Genomic DNA, 20,793 nt, shown 5'->3' with positions numbered 1-20,793 from the left:
AGATGCTGAGATTCCCTTGAGCACCCTCAGGCCTGGACCTTGGCTTAACCCCACTCCTGATAGCATTTGCTTTTTAGGCCAGATGTTCTCGGTCCGTGCCTAGACACGGTTCACTTTGGGCTGGTGCTTTTCAACACAACTTCTACCTAGTAGTGAAAATGTGGCAGCCTGGGGGTTTGAGTCCATGAGGCATCCATTTCAGGACCTGGTCTGGCTGTGGAAGGCTCACACTGTCTCTCTCTCTTCTCTCCATAGAGATCCCCCAGTGTGCTGGCTGCAATCAGCACATCCTGGATAAGTTCATCCTGAAGGTCCTGGATAGACATTGGCACAGCTCCTGCCTCAAGTGTGCAGACTGCCAGATGCAGCTGGCTGACAGGTGCTTCTCCAGGGCCGGGACCGTCTACTGCAAGGAAGATTTTTTCAAGTGAGTCACAGCCTACGCTCCTCACTTAGCTGCCTCTGCCTTCCCTAGGCCAGTGGAGAGGACAGGGAGAGTGCAGAGGCTTCAGTTCCCGAGGAGCTGAAGGAATTCTGGGCATGCCCTTTGCTGAGGTCCCCCTCAAGCCCATTGCTGCCGTCTGGCCTCTCCGGGGCTCTTCAGAGCGGGGATGTAGCAGAGGGCACAGGCAGGGCTTTGTGTGAGGAACTGTGCTTTTTGTCTCAGGGAGCTGGGGCTCAGGGTTTGCCAAATCATTCGGGGGGGGGGGACTCTCAGAGCAAATGCTTTTAGTTTGTGCCCTATGCCTGGAGGAGTGTTGTTGTCTGGAATGGAAATATGTGAGGAGGCAGTCTCATATGATAGTTAAGAGCCCAGCCCTGTCTGGGTTTGAAACCACTTATTGGCTATGTTCTTTTAGTCAGTTGGTTAACTTTGGTGTGCCTCAATTTGCTTATCTGTAAAATGGGGCTATAAATAGAACTCCCCTCTCACATTGGCTTTAAATAGGGGGATATATGTAAAGTTCTTGAGAGGAAAGTTCACCTGACACTGGTTCTCTAGGCTGTTCTGGACTTTTCATTCTGGGATTGAGTTCATCAGGAAAAACTTGCTTTTGGGTCAGGGAGAGTCTCCCAGAATTTATTTCCTGAATCCTAGTTCCTTCCTAGGACCCATTCATTACCTAAGGCTGATGGTTTAGTCAACATGGACTGTCCAACCCAAGGAAAACCAAGCCCGGGGGTGGGGGTGGGGGTGGGGGTGGGTTGAGTGACACATTAGTGATCCTGAGCCTGGTGCTCACTCACACAACCCCCCCCTCCCCCAGCTCCATGAGAGTAAAGCGGGGCTGCCAGGGAGGCTCACCCAGTCCCAAAGCATTTGAGACCAATGGCCAGCCACGCAGGGGCAGCACACAGCCTCCTGGTCCCCTGTGTTCTGGAGACAAGGGGGAGAGAGAATGGGAGACACTGAGGTTTCTCTAATTCCTTTCATGAAACATTACCGACCCGTCTCTTCCTTCCTTTTTTTTTTTTTGGAGGGGACCGTCACTGCTTCTCCTTCTTCTTCCCATCCTCCTCTGGTTTTCTCCACCTCTGACTCCTCTGTGTTTCTACTCTTTCACTCACGCTGTGGCTCAGCAGGTGACGAAGTCTCCATCTTGGTGCCTCAATGATGCCTTGGCCAGGCAGCCTGGCAGTCCTTATGGGGTGGATTCCTTCGTGAGTGTGTGTGTGTGTGTGTGTGTGTGTGTGTGTGTGTGTGTGTGTGTGTGTCTAAGGAGAGCTAGGGAGGCTGGGGAAGGGGTGGCCTCCTTCTGTGATGAGGGCAACACCCTCCAGTTTGTCCCTGCACTTTGGGACAGCCTCACAGAGCTCCAGAGGTGAGGCGAAGTCTAAATTACCCTCTCAGACACCCAGAGACAGAGCTGGGGCAGGTACTGAGAGCTCCCTGGACCAGAAATCACAGTCCACAGGGTCTCTGGCTGGTCTAGCCTGGCAGGTGAGGGTAGCAGGTGTGGGAGAGGCAGAGGCTGCCAGAGCCTTGGGTTCAGGGCTTCCCCACCAGCAGTTCCCCCTGAGTCCTTCAGTATTGCCTCAGGGGCCTGTCTAGTTTTGACAGTGTCTAGCTGGCTCTAGCTTGAGAAAGGGAGTGGGAAACAAGGGTTTGGAAGAAGGAATAACAAGGAAAGAGGGTCTCCCTAAGTCCAGGAGGGGCTTAGAGTGAGGGCAGGGGCGGGATCACTGCAGGCCTTCCTCACTCAGGCCACTACCCCAGCAGCCCCTGCCTCCATGGTCTCCCCACACCATGGCTCTCACTTGGCCCCTTTCCTGGCCTAGTAGGAGTAGCTTCTAACTGGCCCTCCCCTGCTTCCTGAAGTCCAGAAACCTCTCCAGATTAGCTGCCTTGCCTCACAGCTCAGGTCCTGATCCCAGCTCACTCTTTCTCCAGGGCCCCTTTATCCGCAGAACTGCCTGGTGGCACTCTCCGAGGCTTTGGCTCAGGGCTTCCGGTCCTCACTCACTGCTTCCTTGTGGTTCTTCTCCTGCTTCAGCACATGTTCCAGGCTGCTTCCTCCTCTGGGCAGGATGACTATACTCTTAAGGGTGACTCGCCCCACTGTGGAAGCTCAGAGAAAAGTCCCTGATAGTAGGAGCCCTGGAGAGGCATCACACCCTTTCCCATGGTCCCCTTCTCCTACAAGGCTGATTCAGGCAGGCTCATTCCTCCTGAGCCTGTCTTATCTTCCTTGTTGGCTGGGGACCTGTGTATTCCTCCACATAAACACCCAACCTTTGCCCATAGACCACTGCTGGGTTTGAGAAACCAGTAGTAAATTCCACAACGGAGTTACAAGGGCTTTGGTGAACAGTTTCTTCTGTATTTTGCTTGGTGTCTTGAGAAACACAGCCATAATGATTCCCTTTGTTCTGCAAGGCGGCTCTGCTGAGCTCCGTCTGGGTTGGCAGGGAGGGAGCTGGCCACAGGTTCAGTGCTGAAGCAGGCCATTAGCTCTGTGAGGGGTGCTGTGTGGAAGGAAGTCAAGCCAAGGCCATTAACCAGAGGGGAAGATTGGCAACTTCCAAGTGTCCAGTGAGGAGATTTGATTTATGCATCTCGCCCAACTCCCTGGGACTGCAGCTTCTTGGATGATGCTGCAGACCCCATCCCAGGTAAGGACTGGGAGGGAGCAGGCTGACAGTTAGAGTTGTACTTCCCATCACCTGGTACTTTAGGATCTGCTGCCTATTTGGGGCTCAGGGGCAATCTGCTCTTTATTATAGCTCATTAGATGTCACCTGCTTCCATACAAGTAACTGCTGCCTAGAGAAGCTCAGGGGTGTGGCAGGAATATTCCCTCTGGTCGTATTTGGCTACCAGAAGTCACACCTTTAGGAACTCTGCAAAAGGAATCAGTTAGCACGAACTGCAGTGTGCTCTCTGGTGTGGAATTTGGAAGACACTGGTCAGAGCCAGGGAAAATCCTTTCTCTGTGCTCTTTGAAGGAACAGAGGAAGAAAACCGTGTTTTTTTTCTGGCAGCTGCTGCATAGCCCTGCCCCGAGACAGGGATAGGACTCACCTGCTCTGCTGACCCTCACTGTGGTTCTAAGTTCCTGGAATAATAATAATGTTTGCCCACAACATGGGGCAGGGTAACTACTTTATTGCTTTGCATAGCCACAGGGACATTCCTCACTTGTGTTCTATGTGAAGTTTGCAAGTCAAGAACGTGATGTGAAGAGTGAGTGCCCTTGGAAGCGTGTATTATCTCAGCAGCAAAGAGTGGGAACTGAGAGAGCCGCACCCAGGACTTGGCTGTCCTTCCACCAGGGAGCTATGGTAATACTGGCCACAGGCAGCAGGGGGCGATGTTGTTGTAAACCCAAAGAAAGAGTTACTATGTGGAGGTTGCATTCTTTTCTTACGGGGTTGTTGACTTCTGACCTGCTTGCTCAGTATCACGGGTTGATTTTTTTTCTTTTGTTGTTGTTTTTGCTTTCTGGGCCTTTAGCTTCTCTTCTCCAAAGGAGATAAAATCTTCAAGCCCAAGGGAAGAGGTACTAATACATAGAAATGGGGCTGTGTAATTCACTGAGTCCAGTCAGGGGCTAGGAGAGCCACCCTCCATGCAGAGGGCACCCTAAATCCTGTTGTACTGCATTTGTTAGGCAAATTCTTTCCAGATCATTTGTCCAACTTGTCTCCTTGTCTCAGGGCCAGAGCCTGAGGAGAGTAGGAGTGTGGGGGCCCTTCTGAGTCCACGCATCATCACCATCAAGGTGGCAGGGAGCCCTAGGAGTTTGCCAAATGAAGCACAGTGCACCCAGGAGCTGGCTTCCTACACTGGTACCATTAGACAGACCCCTTAACACCTCTGGGCTTTGTTGCTTTGTTTAGGAAAAGTAAGAATTCTGATGTTACTTGCTAGAGAAGATCCTCAGTACATAGGATCACTTTGCGAAATGGAGTTGTAGAAGCAGATTGGTGACCCGAGATGGTGCTTGGTGGCGTCTGTCCTATCTTTTACTAGCTGCTTGTCTGAAAAAAAAAACAAAAAAAAAAAAGCAAGTACCCAGCCTTCCTCTGCCTTTCAAGAGCACACATTGACCTCTAGAGTGGGGGAGAAGGTAGTGGGAAACCATGTCCACATGACACTAGGGGCTTTGTGACTATTTCTGGGTACCTGGCCATGATGTGGAGGATATGGCTGTTAGAGCCCCTCTTCTGGGCCCGAGCTGCTCCCACCTCTCCTATTCTCCTTCCTTCAGCTTTGAGAGCGTCTGGTAGAGATGACCTGTATCTGCCTAGAGTGGCTCACGTCCAGGTAGGGCAGCGAGTGGCGTGTGGGAGGGTGTTAGCAGTGTGTTAGATGCTAAGCTACAGAGAAACTGGTCCTGTTGATTGATGTAGTTTGAAAGAGAAAACAGGATGCTTATGATTTGAGAGCAAGCATGGCTGTGGAGTGGAAGGCTGTGAGATTCATACAGCATCCAGGGGAAGGGAAGACTTCAAGGTCATTCTGCGATGTGGGGAGCATCAGGCTACCCTGGGCCACCAGGGGTCTGTCAGGGGCTGTGGGAGACAGGCTCGGGCTTTCTAGAGTGCTGGGATGCTAGAGGGCTTCCATCTGAAAGGTAGTGCTTTTAGGGGGGATACCTCCCTGATCCTGCAGCCTTCACCCTGATAGGTAGCTAAGGGGCTCTCCCAAGGGGCGAAGGACACAGCTCCAGGGAGCTATGTGGGTGAGCATTCCCTCTGCCTCACCAGCCCCTCCCCCAACCAGTCAATCTCCCAGTGGCTGTCAGCCAAGGGCAGGTAGGCAGCGTCCTTGGGGCTGTGTGATTTATCCCTGCAGTCCGGGATGCTGTGTTGCAGCATGCTGGCAATTTGGCTGCCACAGGGTGGTTTTGCTGGCTGTGCACAGGTCTTCACTGGTGTCCTCCACCTAGTCTCTCAGTGACCAGAACCTCTCTATTCCTTAACTGATTTGCATATGGGCTTGTCTTTAAGAAACGAGGTTGGCCTCTCCTTGGTGGGATTCTTAGACCATGTAGGAGTGGGGCGTTAATAATCCAGGATCTGTGTGAACTTGAAGCATCAGACCTCGCTGAGCTTTGCTTTGCCATCTCTAAAGTGGGAATGAGAGCATCAGCCCTTCTGAGTTACTGTTAGGGTTCAGTTAGAGGAAGCAAATGCTAGCCACTTACCATTATGAGTGCTTCTCGTCAGGGTAGTGATGTCTATGCAGTGGTAGGAAAGAAAGAGAGAAGGCTTGTCCTAGGGTGGGGTGGGGGGCTGGGGTGTTGAGGCTGTAAAAAGCCCGGGGCCAGGCAGGGCTCTGGGCAGAAGTTGTGGCCATGACAAGTCAGATCCTTGGAGCCAGTTTTGATGTGGATGTAGGATGGGAGCCTGTTGCTTTAGACTGAGAACATTCTGGAGCTGCTTAATGGTTGTAGATGCAGTCTGGGACCAGACTCTGGCTCTGCCATTTGTATTCCTGATAACTATACACTTGCTGGGAGACAGACAGACAGACACACACACACACACACACACATAGGCACATCAAACACATACACACCACACACACCACACCCTCCCCAACACCACACCCCCACACACCCCCATGCCCACACCACACACACACAGAGACCCCCCCACACACACAGACCCTACACACCACACACACACACACACACACACACACACACACACAGAGAGAGAGAGAGAGAGAGAGAGAGAGAGAGAGAGAGAGAGAGAGAGAGAGATGAGGAACCTGCAGACCTGCAGGCAGGAGGGTCTCTTTGACATGTGGCTTTCCATAATTTCTGAATAGTTTATAGCCTAATTCCCTTGCTAAACAAATTAAACCTTTTAAGGTAACGATCAGATGGTCCTGATAGTGCCTGTGTGCATGGACATTTGTAAGACTTGAACACACTGGAGGGACCAAGCCACAGTCATTTGTGACAGCCAGTAATCAAGACAGAAGCAATTACTTAGCCCAGCAGGTCCCCCTGGGGACCAGCAGCCATATATCAGGTGGTGATGAGCCCAGGATTATCTGACCACCCAGCTCCCTTGAGTTCAGCTGTGCCCTGTGTCCACCCTCCAGAGCCCAGCCTCCCGACATCTGTGGATATCACACCCCGGGATCTCCTGCCATGGGGGACGCTTTGTAACTAAACAGTTGCAAATCAGTCCAGGGGGCAGATGGCACTGGACTGAATAAACAGGTCCCCAAGCATGGTGGAGCTGGGTGACGCAGGAGTGGCAGCTGTGGGCAGCATCAAGGCCAGCAGCAGTACAGGCAAGCCTTTTTATGCTCTCCTTCACTCTCATGCCTGCCTATTCGGGTGGCAAGCCACATCGGGCCATCTCGAAGCCTCCTTGTCATGCCTACTGCCACTGTCCCACAGGCTCCTGGTAGACACTTCTGCACTACCAACGCTTTCAGACAACCACCCTTTCCCCTTGCAACTCCATCAACCCACCCATCCCTTCCTGCCAGGCCCCTCTCTGGTCAACTAACTCCCACCACCTCCTGAAACTTCCAAGCTTGGTAATCCTGGTCCCACAATCTGGCTCCCGTTCATCTCCTGCTGAATCTCTGGCCAAGGTCACACCATGGTTGTCAGAGCCAGTGTCTGATTTGTGATTCTGTTGCTCAGAGAACTTTCTATGTCCCTAGAATCCCACTTTGAGAGGGAGAAACAGAAGAGGGTTGGAGTCTGTGGTCAGTTTTAGCGGTGAGCAGAGGGGGAAAAAAATCCTGAGGGACTGGGTGGCACTCTGTCTCCAAGTTCCCTTTCCACTGTCTGCCAGTGTCTGCCAAACTACTGTAGTTTGGAACTCAGAGATCAGCAACCTCTGGCTGCAGGAAACAGGGTAAGCATGTAAAGTCTACAGACTATCTGTTCACAGATGCATGGGGTACCATGGTTCTGGTCACAGCCTGGACCCTGGCCCAGGATCAAGTCTACAAGGTGAGTCTTCTGCCCATGGTTGTTAGTAACAGCTGAGCCAACCCCTTGGCAGATGCTGACCCACCCAGAGTGACAAGGGTCTTTTAGGCCTAAGGAAGATGAGTGGGGGATGAAGGGTTGCTGTGCACCAAATTGATGGTTCCAAGTCTCTTGCCATTGGGAATACTAATAATAACACCTGCCTACAAGGGCTGTTGAACGCTTTAGTGGGGTTATTCAAATGACATTTCTGGGTGCATATTACATGGGCAGTGGCCAGATGCTGGCTCTGACAACCATAGTGTGACCTTGGCCAGAGATTCAGCAGGAGATGAAGGGGAGCCAGACTGTGGGACCAGGAATGCTGAGCTTGGAAGTTTCAGGAGGCAACGGGGGTGAGGTGACCACAGACAGAGAAAGGCTTGGCTTCTGAAAGCTTTGGGGGTGCAGGTTCTCTGTGCCCCATTTCTTCTTAGGGAGCACACATGGCTCTCGCAAGGCAAGAGAGGACACGGGGCCTCTGTATTCCTTCGTTTTCTCATCACTGTGGAAAACGCCCAGTCAAACCAGCTTGAGGAAGGAAGGGTTTCTTTTGGCTGGCGGTGTAAGAGTCAGTCATGGCTGGACAGTCACAGGGGTAGCAGCAGGAGGAGACAGCTAGTTACATTGTGTCCAGAGTAGTAGCAGTAGGAGGCATCTAGTTACATTGTGTCCACAGTAGTAGCAGCAGGAGGCAGCTGGTTACATTGTGTCCACAGTGGTAGCAGTAGGAGACAGCTGGTTACATTGTGTCCACAGTGGTAGCAACAGGAGGCAGCTGGTTACATTGTGTCCACAGTGGTAGCAGCAGGAGGCAGCTGGTTACATTGTGTCCACAGTGGTAGCAGCAGGAGGCAGCTGGTTACATTGTGTCCACAGTGGTAGCAGCAGGAGACAGCTGGTTACATTGTGTCCACAGTGGTAGCAGCAGGAGGCAGCTGGTTACATTGTGTCCACAGTGGTAGCAGTAGGAGGCAGCTGGTTATATCGTGTCCACAGTGGTAGCAGTAGGAGACAGCTAGTTACATTGTGTCCCCATCAGGAAGCAGAGAGATGAGTGCTAGAGCTCAGCTCACTTTCTCCATTTTATTCAGTCTGGGACTTCCCGTCCACATTCAGGGTGGGGCCTCCCTGCTCAATCAGACCTTTCCAAAAAGACCGTCCTAGCGATGCCCAGACATCTACTTATATGATGATTCTAAGTCTAGTCAAGTTGACAAGGGAGATTAACTCAGGCCCTCCCAACTTTTTCTTACTATGAGCTGTGTGGTCTTGGGCAAGTCATTACCCATCTCTGGGCTCCAGTTTCCTTCTCCCTTAGGTGATGGGGTTGGATTAAGTTATTAGTTCTAAGGCTTCTCATGTAACATTCATCTCAGAATAACAACGCTGCATGCTCTTTATAGAAAATTAAAATATTCAGAGAAACCCTGTCTCGAAAAACCAAAAAAAAAAACAAAAAAAAAAAAAAGAAAATTAAAATATCACATTAAGCCGGGCGGTGGTGGTGCATGCCTTTAATCTCAGCACTCAGGAGGCACAGGCAGGTGGATCTCTGTGAGTTCGAGGCCAGCCTGGGCTACAGAGTGAGATCCAGGACAGGCTCCAAAACTACACAGAGAAACCTTGTCTCAAAACAACAACAACAACAACAAAAACAACAACAACAACAACAACAAATCACATTAATGGTCAGGCATGGTAGTATATGCCCTTAATCCCAGTACTTGGGAGGCAGAGGCAGGCAGATCTCTGTGAGTTCAAAGCCAGTCAGGATTACACAGTGAGACCCTGTCTCAAAAAACCAAGTAATAATAATAAAAACCCAAATAAAAAGCAGACTGTGGGCTAAGGAGATGGCTCAGTAGGTAAAGCGCAGGGTGTGCAAGCATGGGGACCCGAGTTCTAATCCCTAGAACCACGTAAAACCAGGTAGAGTAGTGCACACCATAATCCCAGCCCACCCGTGGTGAGAATCCCTGGGAGCTGGCTGGCCAGCTCTCCTAGAATATGCAGCCATCAAAATAAAGAGTCCCTACCTCACATAAGGTGGTAGGCAAGGACTAACACCCAAGACTGCCCTCTGACCCTCCACACACATGTCCAGCATCTGCATGACCACTCCTCTTGAACATGCACATACATATACATACTGCACATACATTGTATACACACATTTTTTAAAAATGAGATTGTGGGGGCAATCCTGGCACTGTGGGAATGTGACTGTATGATTTCATGCCGTGAGCGGGGCTAGATCCCCATCCCAGAGGCTCTCCTGTACTCTGGTGTCAGCCTCCTCCAGATGTGACCCCCTTTTTATGTGTGCAGCAGGCTGACCATAGAGCGGGCAGAGCTTTACGTGACATGGTTGTGGCCATAGAGTGGGTGGTGATATATGTTGGAAATATTGGTACATACAGTAACAGTAAATATCAGCAACTCACCTGTCAAGTGTGGTGATAGATAAAAGAAATACATGTAGGGAAGTGTCAGCCGAGAAAAAAATATACAGCCAGCAGTAAATCACCGCCAAGCAATTAAAGCATAAAATCAAGCTAGGCAGTATTTTGTTTCCTTCGGATGGCGCATCAGGAGGTGGCAGCTCCCGCTCATGGGAGGTTGAACTGGGGCCTGGCTTGGTGCCCACTGCCTGCCTCCCAGCCACCAGGCGTGAGGGAAGCCCTTAGGAAGGGCTCTAGGATCCAACCCCATCTCTGTGGTTTTCAGCTATGAGGCCACCTTACCCACTTCTCATCTTTAATGAGTGGCTATTGTGTGGCTCGGTGTGGCTATTCCACACATTCTTGGAACCCAGGCCCTACTCTGGGAAGGGGACCCAGCTCTAGAGATAGGATATCAGTGGGGCATGAGAGCTGACTGCTGGATTTAGCAATACAAGGCTATCCATGCAGGCTTGATTGGCCAGGCAGCGCACTGACAGGCTGACTTCAAGAGGAGCTTGGCCCAGGAGCACAGGAGTTATCAATTCTAGACCTTTTCTGAGGAGTTTGCTAAAGGAGGGGGCTGTGTAGAAGGTGGGATGGGGCATGGAGTTTGCTTTAAAGGGAAGTTGAGGCATGGGGACTGTGCAGGTCAAGTATCAGAAACAGTGTCATGTGTCCTGTGTGCTGAAGGGAAGGATCAAGGAAACAGGTAGAAGGATGTGGAGGGCCGAGGGCACAGCTGTTTGGGGAATCCAGTCAGGCCCTCCATGCCCACACTCTGTGTGGGCTGTGAACAGTAGCTCAGGCCACCTATAGGAAGCCAGGGCTGGGGAAATAAACCTCCTGTTACTATGGTGGGTGGGAGGATGGGTTGGGGTAGCACATGGTAGGTCTGTGTCTAGGTCTACTCGTTAGGCCTGTGCTGATCTCCGGAGTCCTCTTGGAGTATGATTATTGTTTAAAGGAAGTCTAAGCAGTGAAGCGGTGTGCTTTTCCTCAGCTCTGCCCAGACACCTGTGCTTTGGGGAAAGGTGAAGGTAGAGAGAAGCCAGAGGGTGTGAGGGAAGGATTAGTCAGATGGACGTGGAGTAGATGGGTAGAGATGAAACTGAGGCCACAGGGCTGGGGTGTGAGAGGCAGAGGCGAGATATGTGGGCATAGTGTCCTGGAGTCAATGCTAGAGCGCACTTGGGAACGAGGGCATAGTGGACAGGGGCTGTTACCCCCCAGCGGGATGACTAGAGACAAGATCTTGGGTAGACTCTCGGAATGAGAGGCTGAGGAAGGGTGAAGGCTATGACCTTCAGGAAGAGATCAGGTACCCAAGTGGGCAGAACAGGAGGGCTGTGTAATGACGTCACTGGAGGTCTTGGTCCAGATGCTGAGCCAGGAGCTGTAGTCGCCAAGGACTGAGTAGGGGGTGCTGGGGTGACAGTGGGTGCCATGGAGAAGACAAGGGAGTGCTGAGTTGAGGGCCGGGGGGTAGGGATGGTGGCTCATGTATGTCACAGGACACGCAGTAGGAGCTTGGTGAATGGGGCACTTAGTGATGTCTCAGGGACCACAAAACAATTGCGTGGATCTGGTCATGTGACAGAATTTAAAACTGTCCAAGTGTGGCATGTCTGTAGTGTAGGATTTCTGTGACCCTAGTTCAAGAAGCTCTGTGCCTGCAGGGCCTGCCCCTGCTGTCTTTCCATAGGATCCAGACACCGTGACTGTTCTTGCACTTGTGAGTGCTCCAGCTAGGCCCCTCAAGATCAGAGGGGTAGACAGAGGCAGGGACTCAGGCAAGGCACTAGAGCAGAGGGTGGGACAAGGACAGAAGCGCTGGCCCTTCCTGGGGTCACGGGTAGTTCTGAGAGATGGCTCTGATGTCTTTGTCACTTCCTTAGCCCCTGAGCTGTGTGATGGGTGAACACATTTTGGCTACTGCAGCAGCTCCCACCTTACGGGACTGGGATTCTACTGCCCGGGAGCTGCTGGAGACATGTGAAGGGCATGAGCTCCTGTATTTAAGCTTGGCTTTGGTCAGGGATACTGTGTTAGCCTCCTGTTGCTGTGATGAATACCAGGGAGAAGTAAACACGAGAAGGGAAAAGCTTGCTTTAGCTTACCACATCAGGAGTTTGCATCTCGTTATGGCAGAGAAGGCATGGAGGAGCAGGTTGCATTGTGTTGATCAGGAGGTAGAGAAGAGAGATGGAGCAATGACCTGCATTCCAGCCTTCTTCTTTTATTCCACCCTGGACCCCCAATCTATAGGATGATGCCATCTCCACTAGGGCAGGTCTTCCCCATTTAGTTAGTCCTCTCTGCAAATACCGTCACAGACACAGCCAGAGTGGGCTGCACTGATCTCCCAGGTGTCTCTCCATCAATCAAGTTGACAAGCAAGATCAAGCCATCCCAGGCACCAAATCTGTGCCTGTTTCCTCGGATGCCAGCTGTGCACAACCTATATTGCTTTGGAAGCGTTGAGTTCAAATCCTCGCTCTCTCCTTCGCCATTGGTGTGAGCGGGAGTCAGCATGCTACCACTCTGCGCCCCAGTTTTCTATCTGTTACAAGGAATCACGACACCCACTTTTCAACTTGGACGCTGGAGACATCTCTGAGATGAATGTGATGACAATGAGAGCAGGTGGAAAGTTTCCTGTTTTAAGTGAACTGCAACACGGGACGCCATGTCCTCACTAGAAAAGCTTTTGATGGGAGCCGTTCCGCTCTTGGGAGCTGCTCTTCCTGGCTACTCAGGTGCACCTTTCAGGAGTTCATTCATTCATTCTGCAGGTCTTGTTGCTTCCCTACTGCATGCTGGGTGAGGATGAGAGCAACAAATAGGTGAGCCATCAGCAAGCCCTCCCTGGCATTCCTTTGTCTTGTGGCACTGTGGGAGCCTAGTGTCTTGGGCATGCTCATTTTGGATGAGCTCTAGCTGCTGTCTGTGGGAAACTGACCGTCCTATGAGGCTTAGTTGGGAACAGCTGGCGGGAATAGCCTTCTAGAGAGTGAGGCCAGAGTGCAGGATCTGTGGATCTGTGGAATGGGCACTGAGGAGGTGCTGCCTGGGAATTCCCCCCAGTACCCATGTTCCCTAGCTAGTCCACCTCCTCCCTCACCCCAGCATCCTTCAAAACCGATCAGACTATTGTTAAGACTATCGACTCTCTGTGTAGCAGCCACACTCAGAGTTTTAGTTTGTTTGGCGTTTTTAAACATGGCTGTGTGTTGCAGTATGTCTGGTCATATGACAGTTGTGTCACCTGCCAGAGCTTCTTCCTCTGTGACCGTGACTGGTCTGAGATTGGACACTGGAGACCATTGTCCTCGCCGTGTACAACCTGCCCCACCCTAATAGCCGAGCCACTTATTCTGAGACCACAGGCTGTGACTGCAGTGCTCCTTGGGGCTAGGACAAGCCAGGGGAGCTACAGGACCAAGGCAGTGCACAGAGTGCCCCTGGCAAGGATCCTGTTGGCCATACTTCAGGAGGAAAAGGTAGCGAGGGGGCAGGTTCCACTTACCACTGGTATAAATCCCACAATCAGGAAAATTGCTTCAATGGCTGGGGGGAAAAAAAAACGCTAGTGTGCAAGTCCATTTATTTTTCATTTTCCTTGTGCACTTGCACCCTCGGGCATGAATCACTGTCGGGATGAGATTAAATTTATCCCGCGGTATCGTTCACGTCTCGGTTGCTCGTGTCAGCCGGGCTCTTCTGGCTATTGAAAGTCCAGCTGCTTTTTAGGGGCCAGGAGAAGTGGCTTTCCTGGGGGAGAGGCTGCTGCGGGGTCTTGCTCCGCTCTGGGCTCTCCCCTCAACCCTCTTCTCCTGGGAAGGACTGGCATTAGAGACATCTTCCCTGGAGAGGCTTCTGCCTCAGCATCTTCGGCCTGCAGGTGTTGGATGCACTTTCCCATTCCTTCTAGAACTTCTTGGAAGGGTTTGTAGTGAGCATAGCGGAGGTACTGTTCATTGGCAGGGGCAGATGGGAAAAGTGACATGGATGCAGGCGTCCGTTCTGTCTGCCTCCCTGTCCCACTCCCATGCACACAGGGACATGCAGGCGCATGCACATATATAGGCCAGAGCTGTCCTGTCTTTCTGTAAAACCGGGAGCTGCTGCAGCTTTGCTGCATGTGGAGGGAGCCTGGGCATCACCCATGTTCTGGGCAGCTGAGGCCGGTGCAGACTTGGCACTGTGCTCTCACATTCAAGTTCAGCCCTCTGTGAACATCCTCTAATTTTTTTTTATTCTGCAAATAGAAACTGCTCTTCTGGGTTCTGCATCCCTATGAAAATCTGACAAAAGCCCGGGTCCCTCTAGGCAGGATTCTGACCATCTGGGGGCCTCATAAGGTCCTAAACTCCTGCTCTAAGAGGCTAGCTTTCTCTAAGGTAAGAGGTACATCTCGGCTCCTCATACGCAGCCCTTCTTTCGTATGCTCTCAGAAAAGCAGTCTCCCTACCACACTACTGGCAGTTGGGAATCTACGCTTGATGGAGACCCCCCACTTCTCTCCAGGATACTATGTCCCTGGTGGGGGTGCTGTGGAAGCCACAGCTGTCCATGCCTGTTGCAGGCCCGGGCAGCCCCCTCAGCAGGTATCATTGCTGCATAAGAGACCCATCATTCTGCATTAATCTGGGATTCATCATGATAGCCATGACCATAATTAATTTATTTGGTATTAATGTGGATGAAATATGTACTGTCCTTTCAGGGGAAATCGGGCTGCCTATAAGCATTAGTTAAAAGGACCATTAAAATCAAACCTTCCCCAGATCCATTAGGCGAAGTCTCTCATCCTGAAGAAGATAAAGTTCTGCTGTGTGAAGTGTCATGAATAATTAGGTTGATTGCTGTTTTAAACTCTGCCCCAGCTTCCCGTCCCCTCCTGCCTCCCTCCTTTCCATCCAGACCGGGGAAGAATTACCTGTGGCCGACCACCCCCTTCGCTGCCTCGACTCTAGTCTTTCTCTCTCCCTCTCTCTCTCTCTCTCTCTCTCTCTCTCTCTCTCTCTCTCTCTCTCTCTCTCTCTCTCTCTTTCTCTCTCTCTCGTTTCTGATGGGCTTCAAGGACCTCGCTGGATGCTTCTTCTATTTCTCCTCCCTTGCTAGCCCTGGTACAGGGTGGCAGCGGTTGGCTTCCTCTTGCCTTGGTGCCAGTCCAGAAAGGGCTACAGCAGAGAACTGTTGAAAGCAGGCTTTTCCAAAGTCAGACCTGCAGATTCCTTACTGGAGAATATAGTAAGGGTCTGACAGTATGGCTTCCTGGGCCTTCCTGGGACAGTGACATCCCAGGATGCATGGAGAGGTTTGGGCTTTTCTGTGTGCTCAATACATGTGCGTGTGTGCGTGCGTGTGTGTGTGTGTGTGTGTGTGTGTGTGTGTGTGTGTGCGCGCGCGCGCGTGCGCGTGTGTTTCGGGGAGGGCTCAGAAGGAACAGGAGAAGTCTTCAAGAGAGCCTCACTCTGCTGACAGTGTTTTCTCCTGAGTGCCAGTGTGGATAACGGGCATGTGCTGACCTCCAGCCAGCCGCACAGGGCTTCCTCCTGTGGGAAACTTTGCCGAAGACTGTGTATGCTAGTCTGAGTGGCCCACAGCGTACGTGGTTCCCTGCCAGGCTGGTCTTTTAGGAAGCACCATAAAGATGAGAAAAGCAGGAGGTGAAGGGTGACTTCCTACACTGGGGGACACTTAGAAGCCCCTCCCTCTGCCTCTGTGCCTTGAGGGTGTCCCTGTGGATCCCTGGGATGTCAGCGGTGGGACGGGAGCTGATGACTCTAGCTCTGGTCCAGTCCCTTAGCTTGCTGTATAAGCACCCCTGGCACAAAGCGATGAAGCAAGTTAGGAGGCCCAGAGCACGTGCGCTTTGGTGTTTCTCGCACACTGGAGTGGTGGGGGTAGGAGAGGGCCGACAAATGGTGGAGACTCCAACCACGGCCCCCTTGTTTTTAATTCCTTTTGCCGCCGTCCTGACAGGCGCTTTGGCACAAAATGCACAGCCTGCCAGCAGGGCATCCCCCCAACCCAGGTGGTCCGCAAGGCCCAGGACTTTGTCTATCACCTGCACTGCTTCGCCTGCATCATCTGCAACCGGCAGCTGGCCACGGGGGACGAGTTCTACCTCATGGAGGACGGGCGGCTAGTGTGCAAAGAAGACTACGAGACGGCCAAGCAAAATGGTAAGCAGCATGGCCCCGCGCGCACGCGAGCTCCTCCAGCGCCGTGCCGCCCCGTGTGCTCCTCACTGAGGCGCTTGTCTCTCTGGGGCCCTCCTGTCCAGCCCTCTGGGCGCTGCCAATACTCAGCCTCCCCTCCGCCAACACCCGAGAATCGTAACCAGAGCTCCACAGGGAGAGTTAGTTCTGAGCACCCCCAAACCCTTAGACCTTGCTGGCTCTGTGAAGCGTTAGTGAAGTGGTAGTTACTGAGAGCTGCTGAGGCTCTTATGAGGTAGTGCACTCGGTCATCTCTGCCTGGAGCGGGGCTGGTGAGCTTGGTTGACCCTTCCTCATCATCCTATGTATGCTTCACAGGCTGCGGTCAGCAAGAGCCACAGGACTTGCAGGTCGGCCTGTTTTCAGTTGTCTCCTGCCTCTCCTCAGGCTGTGGGCTCAGGGGAACAGACCCTTGAGTGCCTGAAGCCCCGCAGCTGGAGCAAGTGCGTCCCTCAGATCAATGGCTGGGAGGAGCCACGCTTAGGGAGGCTCAACAGTGTGATGGCCCTTACCTTACCTCGAGGCCACAGCCCTGCTCAGTGACAACTCAGAGCTCAGTGCAGGCTGATGTCCCCTCTCAGTGTTCCCCAGACACCCCTGGGAACCTGGCCTCATCTGGGCAGCCCGAGAAGCTGCTGCTCTTGCCCGCCTTGTCCTGGCCTCACAGAGCAGAGTCTTTTCTGCCTGCACAAGGCTCAGACCAGTGTGCCCCCCATTTTCCCTCCAGGAAGGCCAGTCCTGACTCTCACCTTCCTGAAGCACCCCCATTTCAGTCACAGCTCTGGCAAGAGGGTGAGGGTATCACGTCCTGCCTCTGAATTCAGAATCTGACCAAACCCAACCTAGGGCTCCTCAGCCACATCCCAGAACATCAGGGTCCTTTGTCCTTGACTAGCATTTTTATCTACTCGGGTATTTCTGTGGAAGGCAGCTCTGTTGATAGGTCTGGGCCTGATGGAAGCAGACAGACAGACAAACAATTTCATGTATTTCTTTCTAATTCTTTCCTGGGTTCACTTACCCATGCTATCTGGGTCTGATTAATTCATGGAGAAATTATTATTATTATTGTTATTATTATTATTATTATTATTTTTATTATTATTTTTATTATTATTATTAGTGGTAGGGAGCAGGCTGAGGCAATTCTTCAGGGCCCTGGGGTGAGCCAGCTGGGCTAACCTTGGCTTTGGCTTGTGGCATGATGGGACAGGGGCCTCATCTCTCTTGGGGACTCCTTGCTCTGGCCTTTACTAGTGGACCAAGGACATTGGCCTTCTTCCCCGGAGACTAGAGACCTCTGTAGATCCCATCCAAACCTCTGCCTTGATGAGCTCATTCACTCTGTTTTAGTGATTCTCAACCTTCCTAATACTGCAACCTTTTAATACAGTTCCTCATGTTGTGGTGACCTCCAACCATAAAGTTATTTTCATTGCTACTTCATAACTGTAACTTTGCTCCTGTTATGAATCATAATGTAAATATCTGTGTTTCCCAATGGTCTTAGGTGACCCCCAAAGGGTTGCCACCCACATGTTTAGAAGCACTGCTCTAGTTCCTTAAAATCCCATGCTATTGCTTTGGAATCCACCAGGTTGTCACAGAAGGGCGTCAACACAGGTGGATTTAGAGATACCAAGACAATTTAGAGCGGGACCCTACCAGACCTTCACCAAAGCCACGCACGCACACCTCTCCTAGGCCTGTGCTAGATCTTACAGTCAAAGACCTCATGTTGACCTTGTGTGTTCGTAGCCCAGAATCTCCTGGTGCTGTGGGCAATTCCGGAGAAGAGGGAGACAAGCAGTAATGTCACAGGGGAGGCAAGAATGATGTTGCGGGGCTTGTCATCTTCTGGAAGGAGTCTGTCCTGCTGCAGCCTCCGTAGGACAATGGACAGCTCTGGTCTTGGCATCCAAGGCTGGGTGGGTGGCTTGCAGATTCGGAGCTCCTCTGGCGAGCTGAGGAAGCCTTGCTGCACTGCTGTTCCCTGAGGCTAACTAGGATGATGCTTATAAAAGGGAATATTAAATAAGAGTGAGGCCCTAGTGGAGAGAAATGTAGACCGGACGTGAAGTGTACGAAAGGGTTACAAGCAGCTCAAGAGTTCTGTGCTTGTCCCCTAGGTCCCCGCTGCCCCTAGCTGTCCCTTCCCTTCTGTGCAATCCCAGGAGCCTTGACATGGTAGGGGCCATTTGTCTGCTGTAGAAGGTCTGGCTGTTTTTAATTTTCACTTCTTCCTGTTTCTCTAAACCTTTTTTTCCAAGCTCACAATTCCCTCCCTTGAGCTAAAGAAAGGGTCTAGTATCAGCTACTTGCACCTCAGTGGGAATGATTTTGCTCCTTCATCTCATCTCCTGCGATATTTGCATTTTCAACGAGGCTGCATCTTATGCCAGGGACAAGTTTTAGGAGACACTGTATAATTCAGAACGAACATATGTTAAGGCTAATTCTCCATGGGAATTAATGCTGTAAGTGTGTGTCGTGAGGGTGTATTCTGCAGTCACACCAATCCATAACCAAAGTGTATTTTGCTCTAATGTTCCTTTTTATTTTCTCAGCATTATCTCCAGTACCTTGCTGAACACTCTCTCCTAAATTAACAGCCCAGGGTGTCATGGTCTTGCTTGGCCCTCCTCATAGTGTTTTTATCACATTTAACTTCCGCACCAAAGTTATTGATTTTTGGGTACATTTTTCAGCGTGAGCACAGCCACCACTACTTAATGAATACTTGGATGACATTGTTATAGGATATAAAAAGGATTTTAAATTATAATCACAGCGAATGTTAAAATAACAGCATAATAGTTCCCATAATCACATGGAGAAAGACGTGCACATGAGCAGTGGTGTTGGACCAACCAGCCACCCACATCCTGACAGGGTACTGACATGGGCTGTGAAAAAATGACTTCTGATTCACTTGGCCAACCTGTTCTGAAAATGACTCTCATGAATTGGGGCCCCTCACACACACACACACACACACACACACACACACACACACACACACACACGCACACACACCCTACCATAACACTTCATTTCTTCTGAGTGAGAAAGTCTCATTGTGTTGTCCAGGCTGGCCTCAAACTCTTGGGCTCAAGTGATCCTCCTGCCTCAGCCTCTTGAGCAGCTGGGACTATAGGCTTACACTCCTTTTTCAAGTTTCCTTATTTGGACATTTGGACATAAAGGGCATCTGCACTTTTTTTTTTTTTTTTTTTTTGTTTGTTTTTTCGAGACAGGGTTTCTCTGTGTAGCTTTGCGCCTTTCCTGGAACTCACTTGGTAGTCCAGGCTGGCCTCGAACTCACAGAGATCCGCCTGGCTCTGCCTCCCGAGTGCTGGGATTAAAGGCGTGCGCCACCACCGCCCGGCCATCTGCACTTTTTGAAAGCACATCATTTCAGGTTTATATAATCTAGGTTGTGTTAAGCAGTGCTATGTTGTGAGGTCTATAAATCTGGGCAGGAAGGGCCCAGCCCTCACTACATTTAAAGTGAAGAGGCTTTTCCTTGGCAGCGATCCGCCTAGGGACTCTGGACCCTGCCCCTTGTCGGTTGAGTTGGCTGAGAGCGATTCTGAGATGACAGTGACTGAGGAGGACAGGACACTGAAGCCTTCACCCTTCCCTGTGTGCCAAATTCCCAGAGCATGGAACCCCACATGGGGAAGCACTTGGCTCCCAGCTTTAGACACTGCTTACCAGAGTCACTCACCAGGAAGGCCCAGCTCAGTGTGTTGACTCCCAGCATCTCCTAGAATCAGGGACTGAATGCATGTAAGGCTCGTAGCAAATTCGTACACAGTAGGTACTTAATAAATGTTGGCCGGTATTGTTGGTCTAAATGAGGGCTTTTTTTTTTTAATTGAAAGGAAGAGGGAAATGGAAGGGGGAAACCGTAGGGAGGAAGGCAAGAACACATCTGAAAGCCCAGAAGAGTCGGGGGCCACTTTATTTCTTGCCAACTTTATTCTTGGCTTCCCCCGATAGGCTGGGCGGAGCCGAGTCTAAGTGCTGGGAGACAGACAAATGGTTTCATCTCACTGTGCATCCCTGGGTGGGCAGCTCTTCCTCACGACACCGCCTGTTCCTCCCCCCAGGTTGTCTGGGGGAGGGAAGGGAGGCCGAGGAGGCCCAGCTGCTTCAGCTCGGCTGATTCCATTAAGGTGGTCTTCACTGCAGATGACTCGGAGGCTGGGGCTAAGCGGCCCAGGACCACCATCACAGCTAAGCAGCTGGAGACGCTAAAGAACGCATACAAGAACTCCCCGAAGCCTGCCCGGCACGTGAGGGAGCAACTCTCCTCCGAGACAGGCCTGGACATGAGGGTGGTACAGGTGAGACACCCGTACTGCTTTGCCCCTGACTGATCCGGGCCTGGGGCAGGTCTGTGCCCTCCACCTAAGGAAAGCTTGGGGACCTGAGTGACATCATCTGGTGAGTGGGTGGCACTGAGTCTATAGGGAGCGGAGTTCAGAACCACCACCCTGGGCATGAGTTCAGGACCACCACCCTGGGCATGAGGCTCAGGCTGAGGAGACAACGGGCACCCTACCCTTTGCGCTGGCCCACCACCAAAGCTTTGGTCCGTTTCCAACCACTTGCCTTGAGCGTCCAGGGGCTTTAGGTACCTCCTGAGTGCCTGGGGAGGGGGGC

The 20,793-nt window shown here is 51.6% G+C and overlaps 1 protein-coding gene across 1 annotated transcript in view; it reads left to right on the top strand.

The window, feature by feature from the left end:
* Lhx4 (LIM homeobox 4) overlaps positions 1-20,793 on the top strand; it is a 41,258-nt gene that overhangs the window by 17,183 nt on the left and 3,282 nt on the right. The window contains exons 2-4 of the mRNA XM_052737248.1: positions 256-427; positions 15,884-16,086; positions 20,320-20,474. Of these exons, the coding sequence (XP_052593208.1) occupies positions 256-427; positions 15,884-16,086; positions 20,320-20,474 (530 nt within the window). The remainder of the gene's footprint in view (positions 1-255; positions 428-15,883; positions 16,087-20,319; positions 20,475-20,793) is intronic.

This window comes from Peromyscus californicus, unplaced genomic scaffold, assembly GCF_007827085.1.
Source record: "Peromyscus californicus insignis strain IS unplaced genomic scaffold, ASM782708v3 Scaffold_14__1_contigs__length_90479793_seg_2, whole genome shotgun sequence".
Classification (NCBI taxonomy): domain Eukaryota; kingdom Metazoa; phylum Chordata; class Mammalia; order Rodentia; family Cricetidae; genus Peromyscus; species Peromyscus californicus.
The sequence above is the reverse complement of the archived record's forward strand: the minus strand, read 5'-3'. Positions and strand labels throughout refer to the sequence as shown.